The 12799-nt window shown below is 46.5% G+C and overlaps 1 protein-coding gene across 2 annotated transcripts in view; it reads right to left on the reverse strand.

Annotated features, from left to right (window-relative positions):
• Cap2 (cyclase associated actin cytoskeleton regulatory protein 2) overlaps positions 1-12799 on the reverse strand; it is a 138849-nt gene that overhangs the window by 26467 nt on the left and 99583 nt on the right. For both annotated transcript variants that reach the window (XM_041633002.1, XM_041633001.1), the window contains one exon: positions 10380-10485. In XM_041633002.1, coding sequence (XP_041488936.1) covers positions 10380-10485 — 106 coding nt within the window. The remainder of the gene's footprint in view (positions 1-10379; positions 10486-12799) is intronic.

The raw sequence follows: 12799 nt of genomic DNA on the forward strand, positions 1-12799 counted from the left end.
AGTCACGGTCTATGGGCCATACTAGCCAGACCTGCCAATCTCATCTGAAATTGCCCATGATGCTGCATAGTGACAGCAGTTTCAGGTCTCTCCCAGGCCACTAAGGTCTTATCGGTGACCAGGTCATCCTTCTTAGAGCTTTATGATCTTACCGCCATCTTTTCTTTGCCCCTTGGTAGATCCTTTAAGTAAGGGGGGTTCCCAAGGTCTTATCCTTGTCACTCTTTTTCTCTCCCTTCCTCTCTTTAATTAATGATTAAAGGCAGGAGATTTATAGCAAGTGTGCTGGGTTCTCCCTCCTTCCAGTGATGCCTTATGGGCTCCTCCAACACAACAGAGCATCAGGGGAAGTTTCCTCCCTTCACTAGGAGCTGCTGCTCCTAGGATGCCCCTGTTTTTATTGCTTTCCCTAGAAATCTAGACTGGAAATTTTGTATCAGATCTGAGTTCTCTTCTACCTTTCCTCCCTACGCCCATTTATTCACCTGATGCTCTACATGTGGGGCCTCTGGGCTCTTTCCCTTCTCGTGTATCATATGCCATTCAAAGCATTCCCCACAGCTTGTAACTTTCTGCTTAGCAACCTACAGAAAAAGTAGCAGTCCTTGATCCTACCTATGCCCCCACCTTCTTAGCATAACTCCAAAGTTGTCTTCACAGGCTCTGCAAAACTCCTGGCCATCACACTCTGTCGGGAAAAGTTGTTTTTCATACCCGATGTGTAGACACTGAACTCTTTGCCCGGAAATTACCCTTTTCTTTATGGTCTGCCTGGAGAATTCCTATTCACATCCTTCAAAACTCCAAGTGTGGGCCTCTGTGTAGCCTCTCCTGCACATCCAGGAGTCCAATTAGCCAATCTCATCTTCCATCATAGCTTTGCATGGCTGCATTCACTTGTGGATCACAATGATCTTGGGGGTGGGGAGGTAGCTTGGTTGGCAGAATGCTCACCCAGCGGTCACAAAGACCTGGGTTCAACCCCAGCACTGCATAAACCGGGTGTAGTGGTGCATGCAACCCCAGCACTTGAGAGGTGGAGGCAAGAGGATCAGAAGTTCAAGGTCATCTTTGGCTTCTTAGTGGGTACAGGGCCAGTCTGGAATATAGGAAACCCTGTCTCAAAAACAAACGACCAAACCACTACAACAAAAAAGGAATAATAATTCTCCCTATAATAACTTCTTTGGGTTCATGGAAACATGGGGCTTAGGTTTTGAATTTTTAACATGCAGAGAAATCATCCAGGGAGTCTTGTCAACTGGAGGTTGTGGAGGGCACAGGTGGGGCCAGGGAATAAGATGTCTATCTAGCAAGGATTTGGGGTGGTACTGGCACAAAACCACACTGACTGTTAGATGACAGGCACCTCTCTATCTTTCTGGTCTCCATAAGCCTTGAGCTTTGGGCTTGTCCCTAGAAGGGTTCTTAGCCTGGACCAGCATTCTGTGTCGCCTGTAGGGTCTCGCTGTACAACACTTTTCTCCGAATTGAAACATTCCCTCCAGGAAGGAGGGAAAACACAGAGACTCTGGAGTGGGGAGCAAAACATTCCACATCTGAGACTGTGGGAACTTGTGCGATTCTGGAAGGCTCCTCCCCGCTTTACAGATGGAGCTAATAATTTCTAGGGGAGGGGCTCTCACCAGCCTAGTAAAGACAGGTGATTCTCAGACCTGGTGAGCCGTCTGCGAGTTGAGCATAGCGCCCTGGGCTGCAGCTTCTGCGAGCGGCCTCCTGGGTTCAGATGGGCTTTGGGCGATGCGCTACTTTTGAGTCATCTGCTCTCCTGTAACTCTTGGTCCACATGTCTGTGAGTAATCCCGACCCAAACACCTTGGTTCACCGAGACGGACTTTGCCAGTGCAGCCATCCCTTTGGTCTGGTGTGGGCTCTCTTTCTAGAGTGTGTACACGTGTCTGTCACACTCCAGCTCTGCAGCTATATGTGAGTAGCAGCAGGTGACACCCATGCCCGTCATGTCATTTTCCTGTCGGTACTTTTAGCACTTTTCTCAGAATGTGGTGCACAGTGTGTGCCTCAGAAGTGTTGGATGCACCTAGCGATCTCTTTGAAGCCAACGCAGCCATTCTCAACCTGCCTTTATTTGTGCACGGGAGGCTCCTTTGTTTTATTGGTGGGGATTTAACCTACTTTGATCAACATGGCGCTTATCCGGCTACCTCAGAGGCTCCTTGCCTTACCATGGGGAACACCTGGGCAAACTCAGTGCAGGTCAAAAGATTCTAAGAGAAAGCACATTTGATGCCGTGAACTTAGACTGTACACAGCACAGTGCAGATGGGATGGACGTCTTGGTGTGGTCCAAATTCGCACCATAAAGCTCGGTCTCTACTGATTTTGCACCAACCTACATAATTGAAACATGATTGTTGGAGGCTAGAGACACAGCTCAGCAGGAGAGAGCTTGGCTCACATGTGTTGCAGCCTGAGTTTTATCTCCAGCATCATAAACCATAACGACAGCAACACTCCCCTGGAAAAAAAAAAACCCAAACCAAACCAACCCAAAAACCAAAACCCAAAGCCAAACTGCAGAAACATCTGAGATAGGTGTAGTGGCACATGTCTTTGCACTCAGGAGGCAAGAGGCAGGAGGATTGCCCAAAGTTCCAGTCCAGCCTTGTCTACACAATGAGTTCAAAGTCAGCCGGGGAGGGATCAAAAAACAAAACAACAAAAGAGCCAATGACACGGCTCATCAGATAAAGGTACCTGCCCACCTGAGTTCGATCTAGGGACCCACATGGCAGAAGGAGAGAACCAGCTCTTGCAAGTTGTCCTCTGAGTGCCACATGTGAGCTGTGACATGTGCATGCATGCACACACATGATAAATAAATAAATATAATTGAAAAAAAATCACATAATGACCATAACAAAATCCCAAGTTGAATTGTAAGCCAGGGAACTGTCTATGTGTGGGGTGGCTGCCCCCAAAGACCCTAAAGGGAGCTGGAAGCTCAAGAGCAAGGAAGTCTTTCTAGACAGCTGTGGGCAGATGTAGTGGCTAGAGCTACTATGGGGGAGGGGCCCCAGAAGAAGGCAGCAGTGAGCTCTGAAGCCAGGACACACCATGTGAGGCCTGGCCACTCCCTGTGGCTAGTACACCAAGGAGGGGTTTACACAAGCTTTATCAAGAGGCGGCCAGAGGGGCCAGAAGACCTGCCACTCACAGGACATCCATATTTAACAACACGCTGTGGCGTCTACATTATTTATAGGGAGTCGGGATACCCTCTGGCAGATCTTAATTGGATCACAAGCGAAGGGTTAGGCTGCTGCTTTGTTAATGGACATTTGGTTTTATGTTGAAAAAATGGAATGAAAGGAAAATGACTACCTGGGAGGAAAGAAATGACGCTATGTGGTTTAATTTGGGAAAGAAACCTTCTATTGTTATCATTTTAACCCTGATTGTGCATGGGAGGTTCTGCTGGATGACAATAAACATACAGGGAAGATGTTTAAAACCAACACGGTAAACATTAAAAACCGGATCGATCATGGCCTGATGAGATGGCTTCACAAGTACAGACACTTGGGGTTGAATGGTGCAAGTTTATTGACTTGAGTTGGATCCCTGGAAGCCATGGAGAAGTGGATGGAGAGACCCTGGTGTGCCATCACACACAAACACACACACACAGATAGAGACACATAGAGAGGAAGAGACAGGAGGAGACAAAGACACACAGAGAGAAAGAGGAAGGGGAAGAGAGAGAGACAGAGACACACAGGAAGAAAGAGGGAGAGAGAGAGAGAGAGAGAGAGAGAGAGAGAGAGAGGTAAGTGTTGTGGCAAGTGCCTGAAATCCTAGTACTTGGATGGTAGAAGCAAGAAGACCAGGAGTTCAAGGCTACTCTTGCCTACATAGAGAGTTTGAGGCCAGCACATGTTAGAGAAGACACTGTCTAAAATATCATGATCATGATCATCATCATCAACAGCAACAGAAAACCAAGGCAAAATTTATTAAAACCCTTTTACAAGTCTTTATACATCCATCCATGTGTATTTATTTTACTTTGCAGACAACTGAACCTGTTTCTAAAGCTAAAGTAATTTAGAATACACAAAAGAGCAGACAGTGCCCACGAGCTCCACATCAGCGTGTTAACTAGCTCAGCCTGTTAACTCATGTTCATGGAATTCTCGGGAAGAGCAGAACAATTCACAGAAAAAGTTTAGTCGTCTGTGTAATTACAAGTACGAGGACCAGGCTTCCATTCCCAGCTGCAGGCACCTGCTTTGAAGGCCTTGCTAGTGGCTCTTACACATCTATCCAACTTCCCAAGAATGGCAGATGGTGGCACCTCTACCAGGTTTGTGTCAAATGATCAACCTAGTCAACAAAGCCTGTCTGAACCTTAGCCCAGAGAAACAACACAAAACAGTATGCAGACGACTTCGGGAGAAAGCAACCAATTGAAAACTCAAGCCCCTCTGGTTTGGACTGCTGCTAGATCACACGCTGGCTTCGTGTTGAAGAAAAGTCAAGAGAAATGACAAGATTCCACTGACCAAAGTAAATGCACTAAGAGATACAGGACGACGGCTCCATGGCTGCTTCCTCTGAAGACCCGAATGCTTCTGCTCCTATCCAGCACACTTGTGTACACACACTCACCGCCCACCCCAGCACACTGTGCACACACTCACTGTCCACCCTAGCACACTGTGCACACACTCACCGCCCACCCTAGCACAGTTGTGCACACACTCACCGCCCACCCCAGCACACTGTGCACACACTCACTGTCCACCCTAGCACACTGTGCACACACTCACCGCCCACCCCAGCACACTGTGCACACACTCACTGTCCACCCTAGCACACTCGTGCACACACTCACTGCCCACCCTAGCACACTGTGCACACACTCACCGCCCACCATAGCACACTCGTGCACACACTCACTGCCCACCCTAGCACACTGTGCACACACTCACTGTCCACGCCAGCACACTTGTGTGCACATACTCACCGCCCACCCCAGCACACTGCACACACTCACCGCCCACCCCAGCACACTGTGCACACACTCACTGTCCACGCCAGCACATTTGTGTGCACACACTCACCGCCCACCCCAGCACACTGTGCACACACTCACCGCCACCCTAGCACAGTTGTGCACACACTCACCGCCCACCCTAGCATAGTTGTGCACACACTCACTGTCCACCCTAGCACACTGTGCACACACTCACCGCCCACCCCAGCACACTTGTGTGCACACACTCACCGTCCACCCTAGCACACTTGTGCACACACTCACCGCCCATGCCAGCACAGTTGTGCTCACACTCACTGCCCACCCTAGCACACTCGTGCACACACTCACTGTCCACCCCAGCACACTGTGCACACACTCACCGCCACCCTAGCACAGTTGTGCACACACTCACTGTCCACGCCAGCACATTTGTGTGCACACACTCACCGCCCACCCCAGCACACTGTGCACACACTCACCGCCACCCTAGCACAGTTGTGCACACACTCACCGCCCACCCTAGCACAGTTGTGCACACACTCACTGTCCACCCTAGCACTGTGCACACACTCACTGCCCACCCTAGCACACTCGTGCACACACTCACCGCCCATGCCAGCACAGTTGTGCTCACACTATCTCCCTGACTGCTGTCCCAAACAATCCCAGGCCGCAGAGTCTCACATTTCTCAGTGACAAGTGGACTGGTGGAGCAGCAGCTGCCTGGCACAGCTGCACTCTGAAGGCCAAGGTTAGGAGGGGAGCGACTGAAAAATTCAGTCTCAACTGCTATCTTGGAGGTGGGGTGTCTGTTTATTAGCACAATGTACCACTGGAGGAACTCAGGGTCTTCAGTAGTATACAAAAAGACCCAGAGTGGGAAATGTCAAAATTCAACTAGAAAATGGAAGAAGATAACAATTACTCAAGATCCCTGAGGTATTGCATACCCATAACTTTGTAAAGCATGGGCAGTATTGCCGTGGGCTGTGCCTGGGAAGATGCAACGGGCTGGCGGGATGGCTCAGTGGGTAAAGGCGCCTGCCATGCAAATCTGATGACTTGTGTAGAATCCCTGGACCTATCGTGGCAGAGGAGAACTGACGCCCCAGAGTGATCCTCTAACCTACACACGCACGCACGTACGCATGCACACAGAGTAAAAGCTTGAGTCCTGTGGTGTTTTACACCAAACCATGTCTTTTTCCAGTCTTTCTGATGCTTGTCTTCTCATAAATACAGATTTTTTTTGCGTATTTGTGATCAGTAGATAAATAAATGAAGGGATCCTATTTATTTTTGTTCTCAAGGCACTTGATCTGATAATTCCAATAGTCCCATCTCTGTAAGAACCATGAATCTGGTTTTCCCACTAACATTCATTTTGCTGGCATGCTGTTGGACTAGTAAGTGGGGAGAGATTAGTTTGACTTGTGCAATAAATTGCACTTGGGATCTTAAACAGCTTTTAGAAATTTAAAATAGAAATCGAATTTTCAACTTAAAAAGCATAACTTTTAGAATAAACTTTAAAAAGATTTTTTATTTTATGTGGATGAGAAGTTTGTTCTTACAGATGTCTGTGTGACACATCGAGTGCCTGGTGCCCTCCTCAGGAGTCAGAGAGCAACAGATCCTTCTGGGACTCTGGTTCTGGATGGTGTGAGCACTGTGTGGGTGCCGGGGATTGAACCTGAGTCACCTGTGAGAAAAGCAAGTGCCCTCAACCACTGGCCAATCTCTCCAATCTTAGAACATACTTTTTAATGGCTTCCTCCTCAAACTTTAGCCAAGGAGGCTAAAAATCAAGAAAGATCACGGGTCCACACATAAGTCTGGAAGCTTTTCAAAAGACTGTACATGTGTGTTCTGAATAAACATTTTCCTATTGTAACTACTTCACATTTTTAGTATCTGGTTACAACTATCATTTCACCGTCCCATTGAAGAAGCATAGAGTCGGGAGTGTGGCTGAGGGCTAGAGTGTGTGCACAGCATGCATGCATGAGGGCTAGAGTGTGTGCACAGCATGCATGCATGAGGGCTAGAGTGTGTGCACAGCATGCATGCACAAGGGCTAGAGTGCACAGCATGCGTGCATACATGAGGGTTAGAGTGTGCGAACAGCATGCATGCATGAGGGCTAGAGTGTGTGCACAGCATGCATGCACGAGGGCTAGAGTGTGTGCACAGTATGCATGCACGAGGGCTAGAGTGTGTGCATAGCATGCATGCATACTTACTGTTTCAAACAGAATTTTCCCATGGCTTAAAACCATATGCTTAATAAACAATAGCTGTTGTACGGCAATCTGTGAGGCCCAAGTTGCTCTAGGGATCGCTTATATATTGTGTGAATATATAACACATGGCATATGACATTGTGTTTTAATATGTGGGATGTGATGTATTAGTAGATTGTGAAATTGGTTTTGGGAGTTTCAGCAAGAGCTTTATCAAGAGTGACATAAAGGGAAGGCTATCTGAATACACTGTGTATGGTAAGAAAAGGAGAGTCTGTGGGACCTGTCTTAGCGTACGCATGCCGTATGTGTCTAGAGAGTATATTTCTTCCTGAGTTGCAATACAAATTTGGAAGTTACTGGCACAAAGTGTATATTCTTCTCCACCCCTCAATAATAGGGAATGAGCCCACGCCTCATACGTGCTAGGCAAGCGTTCTTCCACTGAGGTACATCTCCAGTCTTGAGAAGCATGTATTTTTAATGAACGCAATAACGTGAGTATTCATTCTGGAACAAAGGAAAACACTGACATTTTTCTATCACTAACAATCAGATCTTTTCTTTTATATTCATAGAAATGATAGTCTAGCTTTACGTGTGGTATTAAGGGTATTCAAACCATTAAAAAGAAGTTTTCTACCTATTTTTTTGAGACTCATTAGAGAATCAGCCTCTGTTGACATTCTCTTCCACAAGTGGACTGTTGTTCCTCTTAGACTTGTCTACCAAAGACAACAGCAAATCCGAAGACTCCTAATCTTCAGCTTACTATTCTCCAAGGGTGGCTTATCCCCACGGCCAAGGTGTGACAATCCCCCTATATGACACATAGATTTATAACAAAACAGTCTTTCATTTGAAAGAGATGAAGAAAAATAATCAGTCTACAAAAAACTCACTCCATCCACACACACCCTCCTTCTTAAAGCCCTTTAGAAATGCATGAAATCTCCTGCCCACATCATCATGTTGTAGGCAGAAGGAAAATCACCAACTTAATTAATTGTGCTTTGTGAGGTTCATGTCAATGTTGTGGGGTGGGAGAGGCAAAGGAGGAAACACACGGACATTAGTCTGGAGGGGGGAGGTCACTGCTAACATTTTGTACCTGTTGGGGGACACTTGGAGGAACCCCACACTGCACTGAACACTTGGAAATCACAATCACCCCACTCTTGAGCCTGCTGCCCTCTGCACTCACCGAGGGCCGAGTCCTGGAGCACAGCTGTCCGTGGGATTTGGGATGGAATACACAAATATGTGACTTCCCTTTTCTCTGGTTACACTGCTGGCTATTTAAAGGGAATACTCATTTCTAATGGAAGGGGCTTCCCATGGAAAGTAAGCAGAGAGACTCCAGGAGGCAAGGAAGGCCCCAAGGGTCCCAGAATACCAACGATATGTACTTGATACCGTTTGTTGAGCACGCACTCTGAGCGCTAAGTCAGGAGCTGGACACAGAGAAGTTTTCCTAAGTGGTTGAGACCAGAGACCGTAACTGCATAGCTAAGGTGGACTCAGGAAACAACGCAAGCACAGAGGAGGAGCGCCACCCTTGACGGGGAGCTCATGAAGAGCAACAGATGCTTTTCAAAGCTGTGATGTTCGATTTGAGCTACAGGGAAGATGTAAGGGTACCGACCTCTGGGAAAGCAAGGCCAGAGCACAATATCCTCTCAGGACGTTGCAATGGAGGCAAAACAGTATGAGGACATCAAATGTGGAAACAGCAGTTTCTTGGTTTTTAGCTCAGCCAGCAGTTCTTGACCTTCCTCATGCCACGACCCCTTAATACAGTTCTTCATGCTGTGGAGACTCCCAGGCCATAAAATTATTTCTGTTGCTACTTCATAACTGTAATGTTATGAATTGTAATGTAAATATCTAGTATGTAAAATCTCTGAGGGGACCCCTGTGAAAGGGCTGTTGGACCCCAAGGGGTCAAGACCCACTGGTTGAGAACTACTGATCTAAGCATTGCGTATGCTCAGGCTGCCAAAGGCAGCCAGAGATTGCTGCAATGCTCAGTGAGGTAGGAACGAACCCAGCAAGGCTTGAGAGGTCAGGGTCACTGTAGTTTCCATATGTAATTTAAGTGGGAACACATACCAAGCTGGGTTTACCCCACTACTAAGGCACAGCCGAAGTCCGAGGACTGAGTGGGAGGTGTGGTCTAACTGGTGCATTGTCCAGCATGCCTGAGACCCTGAGTTCAGTTCTCAGCACTACATAAACTGAGCATAGTGGCGAATGCCTGTGATCCAAGCACTCAGGAGGTCGAGTCAGGGGAATGAAAAGTTCAAAGTCATCTAAGGTTACCCAGGCTGGCCCGGAAGGTAGGAGGTACTGTCTCAACCCTCCCCTGACCAAAACTAACCAAAAAAAACCCAAGCAAGAAAAAAAACACCAGGCCGATTAATCTAGCTAATATAAAAGACTGTTCAATAAAGTTTGCTACATCAAAAGAAATATTCAGAACTCTTCATTGATATTTTATTTATAGCTATGCTCATTTTCAAAGTTCATGTCCCCTTTAATTCCTACTTCTTAATGCCAGTTTGGTGCTTGTAAACCTTTATCCTTGAGTTGAGGCTTCATGGTAAGTGATAGGCTGTTCTCCATATAATCACCACCCGGCCTGTTCTTAATGGTTGTATGATCCACTGTGTTAGTTTTTCATTAATTTTCCGAATAGCATGTATTAGTTGTATAAGACAATAGGTTTCATTACGGCATTTTCCTAAGTATAGCTGTTTATCACGTAGTTTGACCAGAAGAGATTTGTACTTCTGGGTCTCGCTTATTTCCTTTAACATGGTGGTCTACGGTTCCCACCATTCTTCCTTCAAATGACACGATCTTATCCTTTATGGCTGAATAATACTCCCTTCGCAGCCCTATCACAGACAGCATAGCCGCTTCCTTTACATATGCCATGCAGACAATTCTCAGGGTTTCCTCAAGAAAATGCTGTTCCCATAAAGCTCCTTTCCTATCTTGAGGTAAACTCTAAAGCTTACGATGATTAGGCCACATGGAATGCACGTTTTCACAAGTGTTCCTATGACCTTCTGATGCCCAGGTGAAAGGTCGCCAGAGGGACTGGTACTTACTGTCTTGCTCCACGTGAGGCCTGTGGTGTGATGCTCTTTGATGTAGGCCTGAAGCTCGCTCCAGATGTTGAGGTAGGATTTCACCCAATCCACGTGGCGAAGATCACTTTTGTTATAAAAGAGTGGATGAGAGCGGCATTAGGACAGAAAACACAGTTTTACACCCAGTGATCTGGAGACGAGTTGAGAGCAATTGCCCTCTAGCCAGAAGAGGACACTAAGAAGGCGGGTAGCCCCAAGCGCTCTGCAGGGAGGCAGGAGGATGGCCATTGCTCTCAGCTTCAGGGATGGACAGCGACACAGAGAGAGGACCTGGCCACATGGAGCTGACACACAGGAAGGGTGCCATTCCTAGTGGAGGTGGCTACGGAGAGCAGAACCTTCCTTCTGAGTTCCTTCCCATACAAGATAAAGGACAGCATGCTTCTAGGAGTGGGAACGGTAGAAAAAAGACAAATGGGAACTAAGGCATTCAGTTGGTTTTCTAATAATTCAGGAGTTACTTGGCTTCAGAAGTGTGATTGACTAGAGACGTCTACTCACTACGAATGTGGAGGAAGTTGGTATTATAAGAGAAATGTTTTCTTCTTAGCAGGCAAGATGCCATACTTTTAAAGGGACTCTCATTGGATATCTTAATTGGATGCTCTTGACAGTGCGAGCTTTGTGGAGCTTGATCAGATTTTGTTTTATCGAACGAAGAGCAAGTTGAAAGCTTGCCTTAATAGGGCTGGCTAGCACATGGGGCTGAGAGAGCCGTTAGAATAGGCAAGTGGGTGCACTTCTTTCATAAAAGAATTATTATTAATTCCTTAAGAAATTCATGTTTTAATCATATCATCACCCTTTGTTGTGTTTCCCCGGGCAGTTCCTGCCCCTGTGACTTTTTGAAGGAAGTAGTAGTCAGCAAATAAGAAAACACTGGGTTTAGAGTTGGCAAAAACATGATGATCTACTTCAGTCACTAATCTGAAGATAGCCATAGAAGGGAACCTCTTGAAAACATATTGTTTTCCTTGAAATGTTCTGAGCGTCAGCAGCATGTCTACCTACAGTCCACTTGATAAGCCATACCACGAGGGAAAGTGAGCAGGGAGCCGATCATGGTTTGGATTGGATGGGACAGGTCCCTCACAGAGTCCTGTGAGGACTGGGTCTGAAGGCCTTGTCATTGTTTTGGGAGGCTGCACAACCTTTTAGAGGTGGAGCCTACTTATAGGAGATTGGTCACTGTAGGGTGGGCCTTCCAGTCTACAGCCTATCCCCATTTCCTCTTCCATCTCTGCCTCCTGACCGGCCCAGAGGTGAGCAACTGCTCACTGCTTCAGCTGTGGCCATGTTTTCCCAGCTATGATGGTCTGGATTTCCCAAACCCCGAGCTATAATGAATCTCTTCGGTCAGGAGTTGTGATATCAACGAGGAAGCAGCTAGTGTAAGAACTGGAATCTTGGTCACTCTTCAAACTCTGCTCTTTCCTTTTACAGTTTGAGATTTGTTGGCTCTATGGCTGGGATCTGCCTCATTAGTGTCTTGTTCTACAGGGTTTTGCGGGGCTTTGAGTAAGTGCTCTGGACCCAGAAAACACTGTGCACAGCAGCTGTAAGAAGGAGAGACTTACTTCAATGTAAATCAGCACCCGTGTTTACCTACATGCTCTGCCTATGCAGACGTGTCTCCTCTGTGTGTATGCCCTATATAACACACAGACATGGCAATGTACACACACTAGAGGTATTGGATTACACATTTGACATGGTTTCTACTGAAGATTTTAGCAACCAATGGGGATCAAATCTGTCTAGGTAGGAATAATTTGCATGATAAATTCTGACAACCAAAGAAGACCAAATCTATATATGTAAATATGTTTCTCACTTAACCATCGCAGTATTATTTTGACTTAAAGAAAATTATAGGAACAACTATAGGGTTAACCGCATGGTGTCTTTTATCTGAAGTTAGTCTCTAGGAGATTAGTTGAACAGAACCCAGACACATGGAAGCTGAGAAACCTCCCTCTACTTTTATTGGGTCTGGAAATTGGGAAGTTACACCTTGGCAAAGCCAAGGCAAGTGACTTGCTCTGGTCACATAGAAAAAGGAGGCAGAATTCCACTCTAAAAAAAAATGCAAATTTTGAATGGGTACCATCTTGGCCAACGGGTAGAACCAAGGGTAGTTATTGGTATGTGCTATACATGTTTTTATATTCTGTGTAAAATGTATCTTCTGGCTTTGATGTTCAGATCCACATTAGTAAGATAACCAAGGTAATGATAATCTAGAGAATTCAGGTCCTCTGACTTCCTCCCATCTGAACAGTCAGGAATAAAGAAGAGATGTCCCCAGGAGGCCCCATACATGGTGACTGATGACTTCTGCTGGCTCCACTTAGGAGCTGGGATGGGGAGCTATTCGA

Source organism: Microtus oregoni, unplaced genomic scaffold (assembly GCF_018167655.1).
Source record: "Microtus oregoni isolate MIOR12 unplaced genomic scaffold, Mior012 000042F_ref0000377, whole genome shotgun sequence".
NCBI lineage: Eukaryota > Metazoa > Chordata > Mammalia > Rodentia > Cricetidae > Microtus > Microtus oregoni.